Source organism: Mesoplodon bidens, assembly GCF_964165515.1.
Source record: "Mesoplodon bidens genome assembly, chromosome: 7".
In the NCBI taxonomy this organism is placed as follows: domain Eukaryota; kingdom Metazoa; phylum Chordata; class Mammalia; order Artiodactyla; family Ziphiidae; genus Mesoplodon; species Mesoplodon bidens.
The window spans coordinates 60,872,419-60,898,639 of record NC_138164.1 but is presented as its reverse complement, the minus strand read 5'-3'; the positions used below and the strand labels follow the sequence as shown (position 1 = coordinate 60,898,639).

General features: G+C 39.3%; 2 protein-coding genes across 3 annotated transcripts in view; one reads left to right on the top strand and one right to left on the bottom strand.

Annotated features, from left to right (window-relative positions):
• The window catches only part of PPME1 (protein phosphatase methylesterase 1), a 76,948-nt gene extending 73,148 nt beyond the window's left edge, over nucleotides 1-3,800 (bottom strand). For both annotated transcript variants that reach the window (XM_081239107.1, XM_081239108.1), the window contains exon 1: nucleotides 3,573-3,800. In XM_081239107.1, the coding sequence (XP_081095233.1) occupies nucleotides 3,573-3,673 (101 nt within the window). In that variant the 5' untranslated portion in view covers nucleotides 3,674-3,800. The remainder of the gene's footprint in view (nucleotides 1-3,572) is intronic.
• A 299-nt stretch (nucleotides 3,801-4,099) lies between these two features.
• C2CD3 (C2 domain containing 3 centriole elongation regulator) overlaps nucleotides 4,100-26,221 on the top strand; it is a 138,231-nt gene continuing 116,109 nt past the window's right edge. Inside the window, exons 1-5 of the mRNA XM_081239099.1 lie at nucleotides 4,100-4,344; nucleotides 6,765-7,034; nucleotides 9,613-9,770; nucleotides 18,683-18,906; nucleotides 19,508-19,755. Of these exons, the coding sequence (XP_081095225.1) occupies nucleotides 4,290-4,344; nucleotides 6,765-7,034; nucleotides 9,613-9,770; nucleotides 18,683-18,906; nucleotides 19,508-19,755 (955 nt within the window). The 5' untranslated portion in view covers nucleotides 4,100-4,289. The remainder of the gene's footprint in view (nucleotides 4,345-6,764; nucleotides 7,035-9,612; nucleotides 9,771-18,682; nucleotides 18,907-19,507; nucleotides 19,756-26,221) is intronic.

Genomic DNA, 26,221 nt, shown 5'->3' with positions numbered 1-26,221 from the left:
TGAAGTAAGTCAGAAAGAGAAAAACAAATGGTGTATATTAACGCATTTATGTGGAACCTAGAAAAATGGTACAGATGAACGGGTTTGCAGGGCAGAAGGTGAGACACAGATGTAGAGAACAAACGTATGGAAACCAAGTGGGGAAAGCCGCAGGTGGGGATCGTGGTATGATGAATTGGGCGATTGGGATTGACATGTATACACTGATGTGTATAAAACTGATGACTAATAAGAACCTGTTGTATAAAAAATAAAATTAAATTTAAAAATTAAAAAATATATAAAAAAATAAAATAAAATAAAAACACCCTCAAGCACACCAGGTGTTATAGACTGAAAGTCTGTGCCCCCCAAAATTCACTTTAAATCCTAATCTCCAATAACCTCTACAGTATTTGAAGGTGGAGCCTTTGGGAGGTGATAAGGTCATGAGGGTGTAGCCTTCATAAATATGATTAGTACCCTTAAAAAAGAGACCCCACAGCGCTCTCTTCTTCCTTCCCACATGTAAGGACACAGTGAGAAGACTGCCATCTATGAACCAAGAAGTGGTCCTCACCAGACATGGAATCTGCTGGTGCCTTGATCTTGGACTTCTCAGCCTCTAGAACTCTTGAGAAAAAAAATATGGTATTTTTGTTATGGCAACGCTAACAGACTAATACCAGTTGCAAGTAGGGCTCTAAAATCAGAGTAGCTCCAAAAGCTTTAATTAAAAAGTTCAAAACCACTGTTTTGGGTATCATCTACTGGCATCTATCAAGGAATAATAAAACCAGGATTTCAGGCCTTACCCGAGAAATAACATACATAAAGCTACTATCACAATGCCTGGCACATAGTACTCACTCAAAAAAAAAAAAAAGAAAAAAAGAAAAAAAAAAGTAATTGTTATTATTGCTTTATCCAGCAATACTCTGGAATTACTAAATCCATTTGGAAAAACAAAACTATGGAAACTCAGGAAAAACCAAAAACTTAAAACCACCCTGAATATGCAAACACATCTAAATAAGGTTTACTGAAACTGAAGGCAAGAGATTATGAAAAATAGGTGAAAGAGTAAGTCATATAAGAAACTGTCAAAGGAACAGGTCCAACCTGAGAGTAAGAGATGGACTGGGGAGTGGAAAAGATAGAAAGAGTTTAAAAAAAAAAAAAAAAAAGCAAGTGAGAAGAAGTTAGAAATAAAGAAGGATGATTTGAAATTGGTAGAAATGAGACTTCATAAACCAGGACTGACTGAGGAAAAAGGAAGACTGAATCCTGGAGTATGTGCAAAGGAATAAGATACACAACTCAAATTAAGTATTGCCAATGATAACAACTATGAATCCAAAAAACACAATAGGTCTCAGAGACTCTCTTCCAGCTTTATGATTCTAGGGGAGGAGACAGTCTATATTATCATTAACATTAGGCTTACATGAGGCATGTCTATGTTCCAATAAGGAAGTAGAAAATAAAAATACAGGAAAATAAGCTACTTGAGGACCACATAAAATTCACCAATATATGCTCTTCTCTTCACAGTACTATAAAGAAGCATTCTTCTAAAGAACTTTATCTTCCAGGATAAGCAGTTAACCTAAATTAAGAGGACTAAAGCATCTATTTAAAGAGGTTAAGTTACTAATAATCTAATCAGTAGATCTTATTTTTTCTTAGTATTTTTCTTCAGTTCTTCATCTTCAGAGAACTTCTGATAAAGTGAGAAGCTAAGCTCTAACTTATCTGAAGGATACATGGTTATTAAAAAGCTAGTATTTTTATATATATTTTAAAGAAGAGTGCTGGAATACTGAAAGATCAAAGTTTAGTTTAAGAAAGGTGGCAACTAAGATACATATCAACAATAAACGTTACATTAATTTTATAGTCCAGGTTAATTTTCCCAAAAAATCTCCTATGGATCAGCTTCCAGATCCTCCTGAATCATGTTACAGTCCTACCTTTGTCTTCCAAAGCCAAAACGGTCTTCATTTTACCTTACATGTAGGCTTCTACCACCTCTTTGTATTGTGCATCCATCGACCTATCTTCACTTGTCAAGGTTTTCTCAGTTTTCTACTGTGTCTCATAGTCAGGTCTTCACTTCAATTCTTAGTTTCCTTCCCCAGTTTTTCCAACCATTCTCACCACCCCTCTACTCCACTGATTTAATTTACAAGATTCTCCTTTCTCTTCATTCCTAGGACCTGCTTTCACAGTATTGTATCTCCTATCTAAATCTCCTTTTCGATCAGTTTCTGTACATATTAATCTTCAGAACCTAAGGTTTTTCTTCTCTACTCCTTATTCCAAGAATGTCTACCAACCTATCTCTAGAATCCCAAACACACACTCTTGACTACCACATACCTAAGTATTTTTCCTACCCCTTTTCTCTTTTCAGTCACTAGTCTCCAGAATCCTGATACTACAAATACCCCTCAAAACCAACTGCCTGTTCAATTACCTCTGCCTTCTACTTCTCCCAGGTTCAACTCATTACACTCTCTCTCCTACACCTTAGCATCCCCCAACCTGGCCCAAGCCATTCAGCAACCTAAATTCCAAAAGCCAACACAGCTCCTCCCATTCCAGTAAACGATGGATTCCCTCAAAACATTTTAAGTGGCTCCTCTCAGTGTTTCATTAATTGAATCTTATCAGATCAGTACATAGCTTCCACCAGACCTATTTGCCCAGCAAAAATCAATTTCCCAAATCTTCCTCTTTAAGCTTCCCAGACCTTACCTCTGCAGCACGCCATTCACTAGACCCTATTCCTAGTCATTTCTCAATCTCTGGAGCCCATGGTTACTCTCTAAGCCCCTCAGCCCTCTCCCTCCTCACTCCTCCCCTTATTCCCTACCCTCACTTCTCAGCACATTCCTATCACCCCTAACAGTCTTCTTGGCTGTGTTCTCCATCTTACCTTAGGCCTGTTCCCCACACTTTCTCAGTACCCCTTAAGAGACTTAATCTCTAAGTCACTCCCTCACTCCCAGAATCTGCCTCTTACACCCCTAGATACTCTCTCTAGAACCTTCTGCTCCCTGGTTGTCTTTTCCGCTCCACCTCTGCCTCAGGTGTTCTCTGTTTCCCACAGCTTTTTTCTATTATCTAGTTCTCAGAGAAAACTAGATAAAGATTTACTCCTCCCAAATCTTTTCCGAGTTCTTCTCCTAATTCCCCTCAACTTTTCTTTCCGTCGTTTCCCATTTCCCTCAACCATCCCTGGCAGATTTCCCCTCCACCTTTGTCACCGTTCTTCTCCCTTTTCTCAAACCTCCTCCACCCCTTCTTCTGGAGGTGCCTCCTACATATCTTAAACTATCCTCTCAGCTTCCTCAATCTTTGCCTCATTCCCTTCTCCCTCCAATACTATTTATTCTCCAATTTCCACTGACTTGGCGCCTCCCCTAGTCCCCAGATCTGCCTTCTACTTCATCTAAACGTCTCCAGGCCGCCGCCAACATTCTCTCCTATCCTTAGCCTCCCTTGACGTGCCGCTCTAAACGCCCAGAGACACCATTCTCCAATGGCCGGGGCCTGGCCTCTAGGGAGAAGGGGTACGGGTTACGTACCCCATTCGCATCTTGGCTCCGCTCTGACTGCTCCCACTGCCGGGTAGAGGAGGGCGAGGGGGCAGACGGCCGAGGTGCATGCTCTTCTCGAGGGCCGACATGAAGGGAAGGCCGCAGGCAGTCGAACAGTAGCCGAAGCTTCGTCCCACGCTAAGTGCGGCCCAACCGGTCACACAGCTCGCTCCCCTAGCGACGCCCCGTCGCCTTTGGATAGCACCCAGCTACCAGCAGCACCGCCCACCGGCTCCGTAAACTCCACCCCCTCGCCCCAGTGCTTCCACCGGAAGTGCGCACCAGCCTCCACAAAGGGAGCTGGGTAACGGAGTTTCTGATCCCTCAGACCCCAAGCGGAGAACTCGACGACCCTCGCCGGAAAGAGAAGCGTTACTGAAGGCAATGCACCCTGGGCAATGGAGTCCTCAAAGGGCTTATCCCTTTGCGCTTGCGCAGCTGGAGGAGACCGCGTCCAACCCGCAGAGGTACTGTAGCAAAGCGTCCTGGGTGTTGTAGTCTATTGGAGGGAAGGTGTCTTGGCGCCTTCCTTTCTCATGGCTTCCTAGAGGCTGTTAAAGGAAGAGCCGCTTTCTTCCTGCCTCCCAAGCTGCCCAGCGGCGCCGGTTGCCGGGGAACGCCAGCGCCTTGGGAAGGGATGGCGGGAGGGTACGGCTTAAGTGCTGCGGCCGGAGTTGAGTTGGTGAAGAAGAGCTGGGGCTCGTCATGAAACAACGGAAAGCCCAGGGGCCTGGGGGCGGCGGTAGCCGCAAGAAGAGAGGTAATATGAGCGACCAAAGGTTGAGGAAAGCGGAGTTGGGCGGAGTTGGGGGAGCAGGACGCGAAGCATTCGAGGGAGACCTCCCACAGCCGCCTGTTAAAAGAAAAAAAAAAAAAAAAAAAGAGGGATTGAGAAGGGAGAAGAACCAGGGAATCAGAAGGTTAAAAGAGAGGTCAATTGGCCTTCCCGCGAATGGAAAGGATATAGGGGCTGGAGTAGGGGGCAAAGTCGGTGAATAAATGGGACGAAGTGAGGGCTAAAAGGGGACCCTTCCAGAGGAAGGGAACAAAAAAATTGTAGGAATGTTTTGTTTCGGTTTTACTTTTTTAAAAATTGAGGTATAATTGACATATAACATTATGTTAGTTTCAGGTGTACAACATAATGTTTGTATATATTTCGAAATTATTACCACATGTCTAATTAGCATCCACATCATACATAGTTACATTTTTTTTTCTTGTGAAGAGAACTTTTAACATCTACTCTTCAGCAACTTTCAAATATACAGTACACTATCATTAACTGTAGTCACTGTGCTGTACTTTAAATCCCCATGACTTAGGGGTGTTTTTGATAAAAGTTAAATGTGTGGGGACGGGAGGGGGGAGGTATAGCTTTGCAGGTCCACATAGAACTGGAAGAAAAATAAGTTGGAGAGTATGTCAATAATCCTAATAGGCAAGGATCACGTTTTACACATTACTGAATCCCCAAGAACTAACACGAAGCAGGACTTAGTAAATGTTAATTGAATGACTGAAGCATGAGACAGTCATGAATCATGAAGGGCTACAGGTGGGAGTAGGGAAAAGATAGTTGTGGAGGAGAGAGGAAGAAAGACTGGGGAGTGACGGTGTGGTAGGGTTGAAGTGGGGTGGGGGGGTTAGGGCATGAAGATCTCTGAAGGATTTGAGATGATGGAAGAGTGTGTAGCAAGAGGACCTCATCAGGTTAGTCTGCTCAAAAAGAAGCAAGCTTATGAAGAGACCAGGGAAATGTGAGCTGCAGCAAGAACAGTCACCCTGGGAACCCAGGGCAGATCATGAAATGTAGTGGAATCTCTACAGGGCTGCCTCAAAACAAAACAAAAACTGGGTGACTGCATTTTATAGTATAGGCAAAGAGGTATTAGGAATGGTGATAGTGCATTAGGCCATTGGATTGAGGACTAAAGTTGCAGTCTGGGAATAAACCTTATCCAAACTGTTTAAAGATAACTAAGGCAGTTTTGAGGCAATGCCTTTCCAGGAATGATGGGAGGATATGAAACAGAAGTGTGGAAGTGTTCAGTGCTGGTGCTGCCTATGTCAAACCAGTCAAGCATATTTGGTTGATAGGAAGAAAATCAAAATAGAAATAACATAAGAATGTCCTTCTCATTATACCACGTGCATATACAGTAGTACTCATGTACACACCTGTGTATAATTTTTATATTGAAACTAGTTATCCATAACGATTATGGTGGGTCTTTTCTTCACTAAAGAAAGCAGAGAGGCTGTTCACTTTAGAAATCCAAAGAATTCGTTATATAAATTCCTGATCTGATAGACTCCAGTATATTTTTTTCTTGTGAGGCATGACCACTCCCCAGGGAAAAGTGAGAGGACTAGAAAGGTGTGTGTAATATTGGAATGACTTCTTAAATCTCCTCTAAGTCATGGTTAGAAGATACCGTGAATAGAAGACAATCAGGGTCATTAAAGGAAAGCTTTATAGAAAGCCATGATGAATTGCCTCATTTACATTTTATTATCTGTCTAAAAGCCATAAATATTATGAACCCAGCACTGTGCTAAAAGATAATGGCATAATCTGAAAATGATAGTTTCTGTCCTCATTGTGTGATATCAGCAGGAAGAAAAGGCACAGTTTAAGGTGGTCTTTCTTGAAGTGCTGAGTTGTAAAGTGTAGACTTCATTTGAGAACTGATTGACAGGAGTTGTTGCTGTTTTATGTTTAGTGATGGTTTTAAAGTAAGAGAAGTAGGTAAAGATAACATGTCTTAAAAACTGTGGACATTACAATAATCAGAACAACAGTACTTGGAAGAAAAATTTCAACTACTTCATAGATTTTTTTAAACCTGTATACTGTATCATTGTATTTGTATTTTTCATTTAATATCTTTCAGTTAAAGAGGAGTTTGTATTAGCATGTCTTAAGTTGGTATGTTCTTTACTTACAATAACCTGAATCAAATCCTGAATACTAACTAGTTGTCAGGGTGGCTTAAGTGACCAGATAGCTTATTCTATGGTCTGGTTTGCTAGTTACTTCTCATGTATTAGAATAAATAGAATAAGCCTTCTCTTTGTAGAGACAAAAATGTTTGTGTGTTTTCATTCAAAAAGCAGATTATGTGTTTTCTGTATTTAGACTAAATTTCGACTTAGTATTCTTGGATTCCTCCACAGGTTTAAGTGACATTTCTCCATCTACAAGCCTACCACCCCTGGTTGAAGGCCAGCTACGCTGCTTTCTGAAACTTACTGTTAATAAAGTCATATGGAAGATTACAAAGCCTCCTGCTTGTGTACTTGTTCGAGTGAGATGGTGGGGAGAAACATCAGAAGGAACACTCTTTTGTCCCAGGGATGCATTGCAGACCGAACCAAAAGCTGTGAGAACAACTACACGTTATGCTATTCGCTGTGGTCCAAAGCAGTTTACCTCTTATCTAACAGGTATGTTTTTGTCTTATCATTTCAACTGTAGGCCTAATAAGAAGCATGTGATTATGTTGTTAACAATAGGTTTTATTGTGTACTTAGTATCTATGGCATTGTTAATTATTGAGGAGTCAAAGAGGTTTTATAATAGCCACCATTATTGAGAGTATACTATGTGCTACTAGTTGATACATATTATTTCTAATCCTTAATAACCCTGCAAGATAGATATTTTCTCTGTTTTATAGACAATGAAACTGAGGTTCAGAGAAATAAAATGAATCCTCTATAAGGTTACATAGTTGACAAATGGCCAAACTAGGATTTGAACCCACTTCTCTCTGACACCAAAACTCATGCACTTGTCACCACACCATGCTTCTTTAAGGAATAACTGTAGTCTCTACTCTGGGACTTACATTATGCTCAAGGAAAGATGATATAGATATAAAATTTACCAATAATACAAGATAATACATGCTAAATGCCAACTGAGTGGTTTAGTGAGTTAATAGTACAGGTTTTCAGAGAAGGGAGGATCCCTCTACTGGAACCAGGAGCCAAAATTTCTTCATTTCTGTTAAAGGAAAGCATTCTGAATGTACTGTGTTATTTCTCTATTCAGGTCAAGTTTTCATATAAACACGTTTTGGATGGTAGACTTATCAAATCAATTCAGTTCAAGTCAGTAAAAATTAAGCATTTATCATGTAAATATTGTTGGGCTAAGAATACCGGAGAGCCAGAGGTGAATTAAAGATTAACTGGGCTGCCCTGGTGGTGCAGTGGTTGAGAGTCCGCCTGCTGATGCAGGGGACACGGGTTCGTGCCCCGGTCCGGGAAGATCCCACATGCCATGGAGCGGCTGGGCCCGTGAGCCATGGCTGCCGAGCCTGCGTGTCCGGAGCCTGTGCTCCGCAACGGGAGAGGCCACAACAGTGAGAGGCCCGCGTACCACAAAAAAAAAAAAAAAAAGATTAACTTGTCCTTAAGTTTGCAATCTTTCAAGAGGAAAATTTTGAAAACATCAAAATATAAAGAAAAAAAGTTCAGTTATTCAAAAAATATGTATTGAACACTTTGCATGTGCTAGACGTTGTGCTAGACACTGTGGAGATTACAAAAATGAATCAAAAAATTAATCAGAATGGTATCTAATTCTAACTAAATGCACAAAGAAGTTTAGTTACAATAGTAGGTAGAAAGTGATAAGAACTTTTAAAAGATACACAGAGATATTTCATTAAGAAAATAAATGAGACATGGGTGAGCCTGGCTGTTAGTAAATAACCAACATATGTTGGTACATTTCCCTTATTCTATATATGCACGTTATTTTATAGTCTGCAAAGCACTTTTACACCTATTAGCTCATAGAATTTTCAGAGAACTTGCATGATTAGGTAAGACAGGGATGCTGATATGTTAAGTAAGTTGCCTAAAATCATGTAACAACCATTAAGCAACTGCCATGTAAAAGGATACTGTGCTATGTGTTTTACTTGCAATACTCCCATTCCTCACACAGCCATGATATAGGTATTACGATGCCTATTTTATAGACAGCTGTGGCTTACAGAGAAGTAGCTTGTGAATGTTGGAGCCACAACACAATCACAAATCTTCTAATTGTAAATCCAATACTCTTTTCACTACAGCATTGAACAAAGGGTGAAAATGAACCACTTTCTCAACTTTGGTAAGAAAATATTCAGAAGTCACACTGTCCTGAAATAATCTCAGATTGCATATGCGTGCATTTTATTTCTCCTGCTGTAAATTAGGACCATGAAGGTGTTAAGTCTAAGCAACCAATTGACAAATACAGTTAAGGAGTTTATTTCCATTCCTTTTAGTTCTAAGTGCTCTCAGCCTTTCAGTGTTCCAGATATTATTGAGAAATAAGCAGTAAAATACTCCTGAGAGGCAGGAACCAACCCATGCATCTATATAAGAGAAGCCCTTTGTCCAGTTCAAAACTAGAAATGGTGAGAATTTAAAAACTGAGAATTTTTTTCTTTTTTTTTTTTTTTGCGGTACGCGGGCCTCTCACTGCTGCGGCCTCTCCCGTTGTGGAGCACAGGCTCCGGACGCGCAGGCTCAGTGGCCATGACTCACGAGCCTAGCCGCTCCGCGGCATGTGGGATCTTCCCGGACCGGGGCACAAACCCGTGTCCCCTGCATCAGCAGGCGGACTCTCAACCACTGCGCCACCAGGGAAGCCCGAGAATTTTTTTATTGTTGCTTTTTTATTTCAAAACTAAAGTCTGAGTCCTTGCCAAATATGTAAAATATATATATATACTCTCTTAAAGGTATTTTCCTTATCAAATACTTGATATTCTAAATATTTTTATGTAATTTTTTTCTCCATTCGAGTTATTTGTCATTGCTCTTCTCTAAAACTTTGTTGTTCTTTTGATCTTGGGTTCACTCTTCCCCACCCCCTGAATGATATGGTAAGTGCATAGTTTATTTGAAAATAAAATGATTCTTTTAAGTAAAAAAATTTTGTAATGTATATTACTCTTCCCACTTCCAAAAAAAAAGTAAATGAAAAATGTCTGCCTATGTTGTAATTGTTTCTGATTAGATATGGCTGTGCTGGTGCTGGAAGTAATCACCAAACTTGAACATCTTCCGGTTGGTAGAGTTCAGATCAGTGGACTAGCCCAGCTTTCTCCAACCCATCACATCAATGGATTTTTTACCATTGTTTCACCAACATCTAAGAAACTTGGAGAACTCCAGGTAAAAATATTATAATTATCTGCTACATAGAATAAAACTTTGGGGGCACAAATAGTTGAGTCTGTTTGTAGAATGGGTAGGTACATGACTCCCACATACCATGCAAATTCCCACTTCATGCTTTTGTTCATGTTTTTACCCAGACTGTCATGTACTTATTTCTCACTTTTCCATATCCTCTTAGTTCTTTGCTGCCCATCTCAAGTTCCAAGAGACCTTCGCAGCTCCTACTGCACTCATTCTTCTCGGTACTTTTTATTAAATTCAGAATAACATGAATTACATAATCATTGTTCAGTTATAATCCTACATAGTCTCCAAAATTTTGTATTTGTAGTTTCCCTTTAATTTCCCTTCCTTTTAGTTTCTAGATTCCCTGGGAGACAGGACAGTGTTTTCTACTTTCTTTGTTTTTCCCACAGCTCCTAACATAGTGCCAAGCAGTGATGGCTTGTTTGACTCATTTAAGTAGTATCTTAAATGAGTCAATAGACTACAATTTTAATATTGTTGAATACACTGTTTTCATTTTTTCAGTATTAGAAGTGCATCTCCATAACCAGTTGTTGATTGTTCATTCATTGATTCAGCCTACATTTTTTTGATATGCTGTTATGTGCCACTAACTTAAGATACAAAGATAAGAGATGGGCCTTTCAGTTAGTTTTCCAAAGTCAGGTAGGAGGAAATAGAAGAGAGTAACAAGTAAAATGCAGTGTGATACTGATACACATATATTATAGATATGTACAGGATGGTGGGAAAGAACATAAAAGGGTCTCTTTCTGAGGGAGACTCTGGGAATTCTTCCTAGAGAATTCTGAATATTCAAATCCTTGAGAAATTTATACCTTGTCAAATGTATTCTAAAATATGTATAGAAATTTAAGCAGGTATTTAAGAAAACAGTTCAAAAAAGATGAGGAAAGAACATATAACATTACCAGATGTAAGAACCTATTATAAAACCACAAGCACATAATTGTCAAAGGAAGAGAATAAAGTCCAGAAATAGATTTAACTAAGTAAAAGAACTGAACATTTTCTATATTCTATTTATCATATTTTTATTTATAATATATTGAAAGATAGTGGCACCTTATGGTGGTAACTTCATGGAAAAATGGGACTGGTTTACTCCTCCTTTTCTGATAATGGCACAGATTTGCATTAGACCTGCAAAAACAGTTTGGCATTATGTTTCAAGAGCCATAATAATTATCATATATCATATACCTCAATAATTCTACCCCTGGGGTCTTATATTAAGGAAATACCATAAAAAGAGAGGAAAGTTATATGCTTTGGACTGGTTATGGAAATACACTTTTTTTTTTTTTTTTGCGGTACACGGGCCTCTCACTGTTGTGGCCTCTCCCGTTGCGGAGCACAGGCTCCGGACACGCAGGCTCAGCAGCCGTGGCTCACGGGCCCAGCCGCTCCGTGGCATGTGGGATCTTCCCGGACCAGGGCACGAACCCATGTCCCCTGCATCGGCAGGCGGGCTCTCAACCACTGCGCCACCAGGGAAGCCCTGGAAATGCATTTTTTTTTTCAACTTATTTATTTTATTTTATTATTTTTAATTGAAGTATTGTTGCTGTACAATATTATATGTTACAGGTGTACAATATAGTGATTCACAATTTTTAAAGTATATACTCCATTTATAATTATTTTAAAATATTGGCTGTATTCCCCTTATTGTAGAAAATATCCTTGTAGCTTCTTTATACATAATAGTTTGTACTTCTTAATCTCCTACCTCTGTATTGTCCCTCTCCCTTCCCTCTCCCCACTGGTAGCCACTAGTTAGTCCTCTATGTCTATGAGTTCACTTATTTTTTGTTATATTCACTAGTTTACTGTATTTAAGTATACCCATGGCTACATTATTTTTAATGCCAATGCATTATCTGACCCATTAACATCTCTGACTTCTCAATATCCATCAGGCACTTCTTGTTACTTTCCAACTCATTCATCTGCCTTCCATATTCTTATACCCCGAAGCTCAGCTCTGCAGGAGAAAATTCCCTAACTGGACAGATAAATATCACTATTAATTTATAATCTCCAGTTTTAACTGGGCCTTCAAATAGTCCTAATATTAAGTTTCCCTAATAAGCTGACTCTCTCAGAGTATCAGTTACCTGTTACTACCTAAAAAGAAATACAAAATCTGCAAATCCGTTGCGGGCTGTCTAATATAGGCCAGACCCATCTGGGACAGCTCAGCTGTGGCAGCTCTGCCCCACATATGACTCATCTTCCTCCTAGAATAAGCAAGCGATCCTAGACATGTTCTTAAGGCATTAGCTGCAAACCAAGCAATCAAGCATCCATGTGCAAGGCCTTTTAGGATCTAAGCTAAGAACCGACATAAAGTCACATCCACCTCATTCTTTTGGCCAAAGCAAATCTCACAGTCATACCTGAAGTCAGAAAATAGATATATTATCTGCCTCTTCTGTGGAAATAACTGCAAAGTTATGTGACAAAGAGTGTAAAGATATGAAGCAGTGAAGAATTGGTGACATTAATACAATCCAATATACCCACTCTCTGTAATTACTATTTCATGACTTCTTCAAGCTCCTAAAAACCACCATTCCATGCCAGCTCCATCTTCCAGCAGACAACATGTTATCTAACTTCATTGAGAAAATAAAAGCTATTTAACAGCAAAATCTCTCTTGATTTCTCCAATACATATGCAGAACCTCCTGCATCTACATCTATTCTTTTACTCTCTTGTTATAATTGAGGAATCATCTTTTTCATTCCCATGCGCTTTGGATCTATTCATCTTATCAGCTCATGGACCTTGCTCAATTATTTTCTCTGTCTCATCTAACGTTTTCTTCTTCCTTTCAGCAGTCAACCACCCACACTATCTCTGTATTCTCCTCCATGGCTAATCACCTTGAAATAAATGTCCAGATACATTGACTCTACATCTTCATCTCTTCATTATTTATAGGAGGATGACTTTGGTTTAAACAATAACAAAAGGTATGATCTCATGCATGCATAGGCCACAATTTAGTATCTCTAAAATCCATTGAGCTCTTCTTTCCTCTGTGTTTTAGCTTTGACCTGGACAGACTTCCTTCTTTGTCATAAGACAGCTTCTGGCATCAACTAGGAAAACATGCTTCCTTTTTCATATCCATCAGGAAAAATGGTGGACCTCTCTTTCAGCCAAAGGATAAAAGTTCTCTTCAGTTTGATTGGACAAATAAGATCCTGTGTCCAATCTTGGACCGTTAACAGTCACCAGAGGAATGCTATATAATGATTAGCTTAAATCTGAATTCTAAACCAGTAGAGATGGGGAACGCAGTATTACCACAATTTACTTTGAATAACTTTACCTGGGGCTGAAAATGGAGTAAGCATCTCTTGAGTTACATGGGCTGTTGCAGGTAGTGAAAGAACATGGTAGAAGTTCAAGTCACTTGCCCACGATGGTAGAGTTGGGATTTGAATTCAAGCAGTGTGGCTCTGGAGTTCATGCTGTTAACTACTACTTGATGTTGCCTTTGCCAATCTGCTGTGCAGAGAACAGGCATAGGGAACCAGGGTGGAGGCTACTGCAATAACCCAGTCAAAAGATGATATCATCTGGTCCATGATGGACGTGATGGAGCTTGTCATTTTTTAGTTCTGGAAGCTGAAAGTCCAAGATCCAGGTGCCAGCATAGTTGGGTGAGGGTCCTCTCCTGGGTTACAGAGTGCCGACCTCTCTCTGTAACATCATGTGGTGGAAGGAAGTGGAAATGCATTTTTAATATTGAAAAAATGAAAACAGTTTATTCAATGATATTTAAATCATCTATTAGTGGACTATTTTGTTTCCATAAAAGATAAAATTATATAGTTATGATTGTGTAGCAACATGGAAAATTATTTTGGATTGATGACAAAAGAGAATTAAAATTATACCCACATATATACATATGATTAATGACTGGGGAAAAAAAACAAGGGAAAATAAAAACAGTTTGGGGCTTCTCTGGTGGCACAGTGGTTGAGAGTCCGCCTGCCGATGCAGGGGACACGGGTTCGTGCCCTGGTCCAGGAAGATCCCACATGCCATGGGGCGGCTGGGCCCGTGAGCCATGGCTGCTGAGCCTGCGCGTCCGGAGCCTGTCCTCCGCAACGGGAGAGGCCACAACAGTGAGAGGACCATGTACTGAAAAAAAAAAAAAAAAAAACAGTTGGAGTGTATAATTCTAGGTAGGTTTTTTCCCTATATAAAAAAATGAGATATGATTCATATGCCATAAAATTCACCCTTTTAAAGTATACAGTTCAGTATTTTTTAGTGTATTCACAAGATTGTACAACCATCACGATTATCTAATTCCAGAGCATTTTATCACCCCAAGAAGAAACACTATACCCATTAGTAGTCATTCCCCTTTTTACCTTTCCCCAACCCCTGGCAACCACTAATCTACCTTCTGTCTCTATATATTGCCTATTGTGGACATTTCAAATAAATGATGTAATATAATATGTGACCTTTTGTATCTGGCTTCTTTCAGTTGGCATAATGTTTTCAAGGTTCATCCATGTTGTAGCATGAATCAGTACTTTATTCCTTATTATAGCTAAATAATATTCCATTGTATGGATATATTATAGCACATGTTGTTTATCCATTCTTCAGTTGATGGACATTAGGACTGTTTCCACTTTCTGACTTTTATGAATAATGCTGCTATGAACATTTGCATACAAGTTTTTTTGTGAACAGATGCTTTCAGTTCTCTTGGGTATATACTTAGGCGTAGAATTGTGGTCATATGGTAAGTATGTTTAACTTTGAGGAACTACTGGACTGTTTTCTAAGGTGGTGCATCTTTTTCCCCCCTTATTTAAATGTCAGTTGATACAATAATACTTGTATGTTTTTTATTTAAATGTCATTGGGTTCTTTAGAGAACTGTTTTAATAGAGCCTTGGAGACAGAGGTCAGATTTTGAAAGATTATGGAATAAGTAAATAAGTAGTAATTACAGTGAAGAAGTAGAAATAACAGTTAGAGATTTCTCTCTGTTTCCCACATAAATGGCAGCGAAGAGAGGGAGACGTAGTGTGACCTAATGGAAATAGCACAAGACTTGGACATGGAAAAACTGGTTATGAAAACATTTCTGGTGTTCATTTGTACTCTCTGAGCTTCAGTATCCTATTTTATAAGATGAAGATAATAACTTTTACCATACGGCATTGTTGTAGGAATTAAATGATATGAAAAAAATATGGAAGCACTTAACATGGTACTTAGGCACATGACAGGGACATGCCAAATTTACTTGAATTGGAGAGGAAAGTATTGATAGTGGGTAGCAGAATTGAGGCGTTTGTTGCTACTTTAGAAGAGGAGTTGGCATACTTTGCCCAGTGGACTAAATCTGGCCTTCTAACTAAAAATGGTTTTTATATGTTTAAAGGGTCACTTTAAAAAAGAAGAATGTGCAATAAAGCCTAAAATATTTACCCTCTGCCCCTTTACAGAATGAGTTTGCTGAGCCTTTTTTAGAGTATAGGAGACCTGATTTGTTTTGTAGACCAAGAGAAAAGCAAGTGAAGAAAGATTTTGAAAATAAAAGAGGATAATTGAGCAAGTAATGTCATGAAGAGAATTAGATGGGAATGAATTTCTATTAAGAACACAACTGATAGTGGTTACCTTTGGAATGGAGGAATTATAACAAGGAGGGAAAGAGGAGAAACATTTTGAGATGGATAACATTGAAGGAATTCATGCTGATAACTTTTTAAGCAACATTTATTTTTTTGGCCACACCACATTGCTTTTGGGATCTTAGTTCCCTGACCAGGGATTGAACCCCAGGCCCTTGGCAGTGAGAGCACGGAGTCCTAACCACTCGACCACCAGGGAATTCCCATTAGCAACACTTATTATATGCATGCCTACCACATGTTAGGCACTACATGTTTTATTTCATTTAATTTTTTTTGTTTTTATTAAATAGAGATAGATATGCAAAAGAATATCTTAGATGTATAAGATATAAAAATAACCATACAGGGGCCTCCCTGGTGGCGCAGTGGTTGAGAGTCCGCCTGCCGATGCAGGGGATACGGGTTCGTGCCCCGGTCTGGGAGGATCCCATATGCCGCGGAGCGGCTGGGCCCGTGAGCCATGGCCGCTGGGCCTGCGCATCCGGAGCCTGTGCTCCGCAGCGGGAGAGGCCACAACAGTGAGAGGCCCGCGTACCACAAAAAAAAAAAAAAAAAAATAACCATACAGTGAACACCGATTGGCTCCTCAACTAGGTTAAGAAATGTTAATAGGAAAAAAAGAAACATTAATAGAATAACGGAAAGAAGCCAGGTTTAGAGATTCATCCATATTACTTTGTGTACCAGTAATTCCCTTTTGCAGAGTTGTGTTCCATTGTATGGATATTACACAATTTTCATCCATTTGCCTTGGATGAAACCAGGCAGATATCCTTGCCTTGTTCTTGTTCTTGGGAGGAAAGCATTTGGTCTTTTCACTATTAAATACGGTATTAGATGCAGGTTTTTCATAGATGCCCTTTATCATTGAGAAAGTCCAAGTTTTCTGAGAGATTTGATCATAAATGAGTATTGAATTTTATCAAATTCAACTGTTGCTAGAGGTTAGAGGTGAGAAGAGGGCATGACTACAAAGGGAGTTTTTGGGGGGTGATGGAAGTGTTCCATATCTTAATTATGGTGGTGGTTACATGGACCTAAACATAGATTACAATTCATAGAAGTGTATATTTACAAAAATGTCCCTTTTACTATGTTAATTTTTTTTTAATGTAGCAGATCAAATGTGATGATAAACAGAAGTTGTCCCTCTACCTCTTGTTGGGACATGGTTGGGGACTTTGCAAACTGGAGCACATACCCTGACTAAAGCCACTAGTCTACTCCAGCTAATTTTTGCCACAATGGGATGGAAACCCAGCATTGCTGGATCTTCTGATTTTTCAAGAGAAGCCAGAAATTCAAATTTTTACATAAAATCTGTTTTCTTAATCACTGTTAAATAATTTTGAAATCTTTTAAAATGCTATATTGACTAGCATAAGTCTGAAAAATAGACATACTAATATGTTCTCTCCAATATCAGATGTTATAAATGTAGTAGATAATCCCAGAACTCACCATTTTATATTAAAATTACTTCTTTTTAAATTCCCCTACAAGATACTCTGATCCTTTGGGTCAGGTTCCATGTTTTATTCATCTCTTTGCCCCCGGCAGGTAGCACAGAGCCTGGCACTGAACTAGTATCAACAAATATTTGTTAATTGAACAAAGGAGTTAGGCCAGCACCTATATTTTGATTGTAGGGTGGGTGTGGCAGGTAACTGGACTTTCCTTTTCTTTCTCACTGGTAGTAAAGGCCTTTGAGTTGTTTTGAGATTAGTTCAAATTTGCTTAGGGAAAAAGCAAAAGTCTGGCCAGCCAGCAGGTTATTGTTAAGGCCAGGGACACAGCCTTTATTCTCAGTGTCTCCTTTGTTTCTAGAATAAAGTGGCAGTCTTTTGGCAAGTGATGAATGGCAAGGGACGATTTTCTGACACTTACATTTGGGCAGCCAGGATTTTATGTGATCCTCTTATAGCAGTGACTGCACAAAGTATTTATCCCACTGCATTCCGGTCATTTGTCTTTGTAGAAAATCTTAATGATGAATAGATTTAAAGGACTTTGTGCTACCTGGTTCATGAACAAAATTCTCCTCATCAAGACTCAAGTGTGTTTATTGAGTCTGTGCCTTGGCAGTTTTTCCACATAAATTATTCCATTGACCTTCCCAGAGACTTCTTAAAATATTTAACTGCAATCTTTCATTTTTGTCTTAGGCCATTCATCATTGTGTGACTCTCTTTGGCTACTTGAACAATTCCTTCTGCTGTCTATGTCATTGTAACTGAACTTTCAACACTGCTCTTCTTTTCTTTTGGAGTACATTCTTCAATTTCTTCTCTAAAGTTTTGCTTTTAGGCTCTGTTTTATTTTTTATTCCTACATCAGGCTTTTCTCCATTGGACTTTTCAGAGACCTGGAAAGCTTTTTAGTAGAGTGCCTGAATTCAGAGGAGTTGGACAATAAAGGAAACTTCAAGTAATTACTTTTCATCTTAATGTTCCTCCCTCTTCACCCTGCCTCATCCCCAGCATAGAACTAGGGCCTTATTTTTCTCAAATAGCTAGCAATAAGGATGCAACAGGTGCTATGTCATTCTTTTATTTTTCGGACCATTAGTCATTATTATGCATACTTGTACACTAAGTGTATACTTACACTGATTAGTATACAGAAAAATGAATAAGATAGTTCATGCCTTCAAGGAATTCATAATCTGATCAGGATAACAAATAAACTGGAAGTACAAATACCTCCTTTAAGCCTCTGCTTTTTTTTTCAATCTTCAAATTAGGATAATATACTTTCCTGACAGTTATATCATCACATCAGCTTCTCTATGTGAAGAACGTAGCACAGTTTCTGGCCTATTGTGAAGTGTTCAATAAATGGTGGTTATATTAATGGATAGATACAAAGTAAGTAGAAACATGAAAAACGGAGTGGCCATAACATCTCTGCCTGGACACAAAGAAGTTTTCACAGAGGAAGTAATGCTGGAGGAAATTTGCACATGAAGGCATAAGGGAATGAAATATAAGGTACATTTAGAAAACTCTAAGTTGGTATATCCAGGAGAGAGAGATGGAGGAGGGGAACACAGTGAGAGATGAGGCTTCTGAGGTAGGCAGGAATTTGAACTAGATCCTATAAGGAACAGGGCCATTAATTTATATTAGAGAGTCTTAAAATTAATCAATGCTATAAAAAAAGACTTCTGATACATTACATGTCCCTTTCAGGTCTCACTTGCCCTGGAGCCTTTGTCAGAAACTTATGACAGCTACAATCCTCTTCCTACCACTGACATGACAGAAAATGTGCTTTTATCTGAACAAGGATTCAGAGAATATACTGAAGCAGGCAATACTCAGTTTCTGGTTCCATCAAGGCCTCAGAGGATCCCTACCACCAAAATTGATGGAAAAGAGTTAGCAGCCAACAGCAGTAGGTCAACCACTCCAAGGTAATTACCACACCTAATACCAGTCAGACTGTCTGCTAACTCCCAGTGTACTCATAATTTCGGTCTTTCATTTGTGGTTGTGTAAGAGGTTAAAGGTAGTCATTCATTCAGCAAATAAGTATTAAGTACTCACTATGTTCCTGGTCCAGTACCAGGTGCTAGGCATAGAAATTAATAAGACAATTCCAATTTTTGAAGATTGCTCACAATCTAGTGAGGAGGCCAATATACAGATAAATAAGTATGTCTAAGTCACATAGAGATGCCATGATAAGTATACATGAAGGGAAAGAGGGAAAAGGCAGTGTTTTGTGAAATGGAATGAAGTAAGAGAAACAGATTTTGATTTTAAATAATTATCAGGTGTTTGCTTTGTGTCAGGCTCAGCACTGAGCTCTTTATTTCATTTTCTCACTTTAGCCACAACCATACAATGATAGGTAAAACATCTATTATTTATTTAATTTGGGAAATGAAAAACATATTTACAAAGTCTGAGCTACACTGCTATACACCACTGATCCACTTTCTTTCTCTGACAAAGTGGAATGTTACCATAATGGATAATATACTGCTGAAGTTCTCATTTATTTTAAAACAGGGGAAAGGACCACTTGTACTTTGCAGAGAACTCTGATACAATGAAGGACTCTTTCTTTGGACTACAGCACCATCTTAATTCAGGACAGAGTTTAGAGTCTATGACTCTGAAAGGCAAAGCCCCACAGAAGCAGATGTCCCTTCTCAACAGTTCTGAATTCCGGCCTCAAATTAGGACAGTTGCCAAGAGTCACAGTGACTCATGCATTCTTTCTTCAAACAACCCTCCTACCAAGGACCTTCTTTTAGGTATGTATATATCTGTGAACTGAGACTAAGCTATATTTATTGGGATTACTCTGCTCATTAGGCAACCTACAAACAGAACCAAGACTTCTGTTTGAACTAAATAACCAAATAAAAGTGAGTATCTTACTAGAGTCCAGAATTTCTAACCATTTAAGGGCAGCTCTATTAAACCACTGAGTTTCTTCTAAATAATTACTGGGTACTTAGAATTTTAAGTTTAGGGAAGGAACCATTTAAAGTGAACCTGGGTATGGGAGGAAAGCCTTTATCATAGAAAAATATCAGTCCTGATTTTTTCCAAGATAATTCAAAACAAATAAGATTTTTGTCTCATCATCAGAATTTACTTATACCGTTGTGCAGAGACTAGTACTAAACCTATTTCATATTCTGAAAACTGTTGGTTTCAGTGGGAACATTCAGTGCACAGAAACTGCTGATCTTACGCCTGGGTATTAAATGTGACTGACAGCCAAACAGAAGTAGAAAGGAGTCAGTTTACCTGTGTAAGGGCTTACACTGAAATTTAAAAAGGAAATAGGAACGAGGTTGTATTACCTCATTTTAGGTAGTGGTATTATATGAAAAGCAATTTTGGTACCTTATGTTACACTGTAATGGTCAACCATATATCTCTGTGACATCAAGAGCATGACATAAATTTGTCTCCATCCTTACAAGTAAAATTTCCAAAGTAGAATATCTGCAGCGTTAGTAGAAAACTCTTTTAAATTAAAACTACTTGGACCTCTGTGAGGTCATGATCCATAGACTTAGCAAGTCTTGCCTTATCTGTGGAGCTGGACGGGGGTAATGCGACCATTGTCTGATATCCATAGTTCATTTCCTCCAGGATGTTTCTTTCCTCAGATTGTGTTACTCTGAACCATTTTATTTTTTATTTACCAAAGTACTGTACTTGGCTATTTGCAGTGTTTTCAAAACCAAATGTTTCTTTTTGTGTGTTTTTAATCTTCAATACTTGGTGCAATAGAAGCTGCAATGATGTGCCACTTTATCTATGAAATGGAGTTTTGTATACCAATACATTCTAGTTTAAAGACAAAAAAAAACTACTTGGATACAAAATTTACGTTAGTAAGGATTTTTTTTTAATGAAGAAAGACATTGTGTTAATATTTTTTCAACTGAAATGTCTATGATCCCCTAGTTTAAAAAATATACTCGATTATGGTATGTTAATTTTATTTTATTTATTTATTTTTTTACTTTATTTTTTTTTTTGCATGCATTGGGTCTTCATTGCTGCGCATGGGCTTTCCCTAGTCGCGGTGAGCAGGGGCTGCTCTTCATTGTGGTGCACACTCTTCTCATTGCAGTGGCTTCTCTTGTTGCGGAGCATGGGCTCTAGGCGCGTGGGCTTCAGTAGTTGTGGCTGGCATGCTCTAGAGCGCAGGCTCAGTAGTTGTGGCGCACAGGTTTAGTTGCTCTGCGGCATGTGGGATCTTCCCGGACCAGGAGTCAAACCCGTGTCCCGTGCATTGGCAGGTGGATTCTTAACCACTGCACCACCAGAGAAATCCCTATATTAATTTTAGACTTTAATGCAACCCTAGGCTACATTAACAAGAAAGAAAATTGTCTGACTATACTCACCACTTGTCATTCTCACACCTGGAGTATTTTGTGTAGACATGGGCACCAGACTTTGATAAAATATTTGTTCACTCATTAAGCAGTTATTTATTCAGCACTTACTAAATGTCTGGCAGTCTTCTAGGTGTTAAGAATATAGCAGTTTAAATTTTTTTTTTAAAAAGGCACAAAATCCTCCCCTATATTCTAGACAGGAATACCAATGATAAACTAGGTAAGTAAGTGTGTAGTGTTAGATAGTAATAATGTCAATGAGAAAAAAATGAAGCAAGGAAGGAGAGAGGATAGAATGCTGTTTTGTGTATGTTGGCAAAGGAAGCCTTCTTTCTTTTAAAATTTTTTTTATTTTTATAAAATTTTTTTTTTCACGGTACACGGGCCTCTCACTGTTGTGGCCTCTCCCGTTGTGCAGCACAGGCTCCGGAAGCGCAGGCTCAGCGGCCATGGCTCATGGGCCTAGCCGCTCCGTGGCATGTGGGATCTTCCCAGACCAGGGCATGAACCCGTGTCCCCTGCATCGGCAGGCAGACTCTCAACCACTGCGCCACCAGGGAAGCCCTATCAATTTATTTTATTATTATTATTTTTTTTGCTTTTAACTTAAGTTGTTGTTCTTTTTTTTTTAACATCTTTATTGGAGTATAATTGCTTTACAATGGTGTGTTAGTTTCTGCTTTATAACAAAGTGAATCAGTTATACATATACATATGTCCCCATATCTCTTCCCTCTTGCGTCTCCCTCCCTCCCACCCTCCCTATCCCACCCCTCTAGGTGGTCACAGAGCACCAAGCTGATCTCCCTGTGCTATGCGGCTGCTTCCCATTAGCTATCTATTTTACGTTTGGTAGTGTATATATGTCCATGCCACTCTCTCACTTTGTCCCAGCTTACCCTTCCCCCTCCCCATGTCCTCAAGTCTGTTCTCTAGTAGGTCTGTGTCTTTATTCCCGTCTTGCCCCTAGGTTCTTCATGACCATTTTTTTTTTTAGATTCCATATATATGTGTTAGCATATAGTATTTGTTTTTCTCTTTCTGACTTACTTCACTCTGTATGACAGACTCTAGGTCCATCCACCTCACTACAAATAACTCAATTTTGTTTCTTTTTATGGCTGAGTAATATTCCATTGTGTATATGTGCCACATCTTCCTTATCCATTCATCTGTCGATGGACACTTAGGTTGCTTCCATGTCCTGGCTATTGTAAATAGAGCTGCAGTGAACATTGTGGTACATGACTCTTTGAATTATGGTTTTCTTAGGGTATATGCCCAGTAGTGGGACTGCTGGGTTGTATGGTAGTTCTATTTTTAGTTTTTTAAGGAACCTCCATACTGTTCTCCATAGTGGCTGTATCAATTTACATTCCCACCAACAGTGCAAGAGGGTTCCCTTTTCTCCACACCCTCTCCAGCATTTATTGTTTGTAGTTTTTTTGATGATGGCCATTCTGACCGGTGTGAGATGATATCTCATTGTAGTTTTGGTTTGCATTTCTCTAATGATTAATGATGTTGAGCATTCTTTCATGTGTTTGTTGGCAATCTGTATATCTTCTTTGGAGAAATGTCTATTAAGGTCTTCTGCCCATTTTTGGATTGGGTTGTTTGTTTTTTTGATATTGAGCTGCATGAGCTGCTTGTAAATTTTGGAGATTAATCCTTTGTCGGTTCCTTCATTGGCAAATATTTTCTCCCATTCTGAGGGTAGTCTTTTCGTCTTGTTTATGGTTTCCTTTGCTGTGCAAAAGCTTTTAAGTTTCATTAGGTCCCATTTGTTTATTTTTGTTTTTATTTCCATTTCTCTAGGAGGTGGGTCAAAAAGGATCTTGCTGTGATTTATGTCAAAGAGTGTTCTGCCTATGTTTTTCTCTATTATTGTCTGGCTTTACATTTACGTCTTTAATCCATTTTGAGTTTATTTTTGTGTATGGTGTTAGGGAGTGTTCTAATTTCATTCTTTTACATGTAGCTGTCCAGTTTTCCCAGCACCACTTATTGAAGAGGCTGTCTGTTCTCCACTGTATATTCTTGCCTCCTTTATCAAAGATAAGGTGACCATATGTGCGTGGGTTTATCTCTGGGCTTTCTGTCCTGTTCCATTGATCTATATTTCTGTTTTTGTGCCAGTACCATACTGTCTTAATTACTGTAGCTTTGTAGTATAGTCTGAAGTCAGGGAGCCTGATTCCTCCAGCTCCATTTTTCTTTCTCAAGATTGCTTTGGCTATTTGGGGTCTTTTGTGTTTCCATACAAATAGTGAAATTTTTTGTTTTAGTTCTGTGAAAAATGCCAGTGGTAGTTTGATAGGGATTGCATTGAATCTGTAGATTGCTTTGGGTAATATAGTCATTTTCACAATGTTGATTCTTCCAATCCAAGAACATGGTATATCTCTCCATCTATTTGTATCATCTTTAATTTCTTCCATCAGTCTTATAATTTTCTGCATACAGGTCTTTTGTCTCCTCAGGTAGGTTTATTCCTAGATATTTTACTCTTTTTGTTGCAATGGTAAATGGGAGTTTTTAATTTTTTTTAAATTTTGTTGTTGTTGTTGTTTTTGCTACATTGGGTCTCTGTGGCTGAGTGCCGGCTTTCTCTAGTTGCGGCGAGCGGGGGACTACTCTTCTTTGCGGTGCGTGGGCTTCTCATTGCGGTGCCTTCTCTTGTTTCAGAGCACAGGCTCTAGGGGCGCAGGCTTCAGTAGTTGTGGCACATGGGCTCAGTAGTTGTGCCTCACGGGATCTAGAGCACAGGCTCAGTAGTTGCAGCGCATGGGCTTAGTTGCCCCGCGGTATATGGGATCTTCCCAGACCAGGGCTCGATCCCATGTCCCCTGCATTGGCAGGCAGATTCTTAACCACTGTGCTCCAGGGAAGTCCCAAAGGAAGTCTTCTTTAAGAAGTTAATATTAAAGATCTGTAGAAGATGAGTTCCTTCTAAGGAGAGTCCCTAGACTGGGGAAGGGACCACCAAGAGATATTTATCCTCAAGAAAACAGCTACCATTTACTCACTGTTCATTATGTGCTACCTACTATGCCAAGTGCCTTATACACAAAAACCAAGTGAGGTTGGGATTGTTATCCCCATTTTAAAATGAAGACACAGGCTCATAGTTAGGGAGCTTCTGCCCTATCAAACGGGACACCTGCTTCTCAGCTCCAGTTCATCATTATCTTAAACTGTACAGCAAAGTCCTTTGCTTCATCCTACTGTAGTTTCCTTGTTTACCTAGGCCTGCTTTTTTTAAAAATCAAGACTATGCTGGCCAACTGTTCAAGCCAAATAAAATATGCCAGGTGCAACCCGTGGGCTGCCAATGTGCAAATCTCTTCCATAAGAGGTACTAGGATCATTGGGTTTAAAGATAAAACAAGACAGATTGTGACTCAGTCTGGGTTAATAGTTCTACCTTGCAAAAGTGAGAAGGGATAGCTTCAAGAGATAGTGAATTCTGTATCACTGGGAATGGTCAAGTATGGGCTGGATAACCTTGTCATGGGACTCTTACAGATGGGATTAAATTATCAAGTAGGCAGATAGGATCTTTAAAGATCCCTTCCAACCACAAGACCGTGGAGCACTAAGATTAAGTGGGTCATTTTAGTAAGTAGGTCTAAAGCTAGTCATGGAAGTTTATAACAAATACATAAACCTAATTATCTTCCAGGTCTTTGTTATACTGACATCATACCAGTAAGGGGGGTGCAGAGCTGAATTAGTCATCGAGCTAGAATTTATGAAACACTAACTACACATCCTGCTTATAAGAGTTGGTGGGTTTTTTGTTTTTGTTTTTAACTTTTTATTTTATATTGGAGTACAGCCAGTTAACAACGTTGTGATAGTTTCAGGTGCACAGCAAAGGAACTCAGCCATACATATACATGTATCTATTCTCCCGCAAACTCCCCTCCCATCCAGGCTGCCACATAACATTGAGCAGAGTTCCCTGTGCTATACAGTAGGTCCTTGTTGGTTATCCATTTTAAATATAGCAGTGTGTACATTTCAATCCCAAACTCCCTTACTCTCCCTTCTCCCTATCCCTACCCGCCCCCCAGTAACCATAAATTTGTTAAGAGTTGGGGTTTAGAATATATAACAAGGAGTAGGAACAAAAACCAGAAGCTGTATACCTCCCTGTTTAGCAGGGGCTGTGCCCAAGGCATGTAGGAAATAAACAAGGGAAACATTTGTCATGAACTCAACTAAGTGCCCTTCCCTTGTGTTAAAAAAAATAATTATTGAGTTGAGGTGCAGGAAGATGGCATGACAGCTCTTTTAGTGTGGAACCAGCTTCCTCTTAAGAACGGGAGTTAAGGTGTTGTTGTTGCCATTCCTTAGACTTTAGAGAAACTATTCTAAGAATGGCTGTTTCAAGGAAGAAACCACTTGGAGGCCAGTGAACAGACCACCCTCGCTCAGATTTGTCCTACTTGTTGTCTTCAATGTTTACTTCTTTTTTAAAACCTGTTATTGTAAAGTATCTTCCGTACCTATTCCTATTCAAATGTTAATGACTAATTAAGTCACTCTTAAAATATTACTATTCCCAGGGAACTTTCTTTTTTTCTTTTTTTGCAGTACGCGGGCCTCTCACTGTTGTGGCCTCTCCTGTTGCGGAGCCCAGGCTCCAGACGCACAGGTTCAGCAGCCATGGCTCACGGGCCCAGCCGCTCTGCGGCATGTGGGATCTTCCCGGACCGGGGCACGAACGCATGTCCCCTGCATCGGCAGGCAGACTCTCAACCACTGTGCCACCAGGGGAGCTCTCCCAGGGAAATTTTATTTAGCAGGGATGAAAACTTTAAGCTCACTTCAATTCAGCAGATATCTT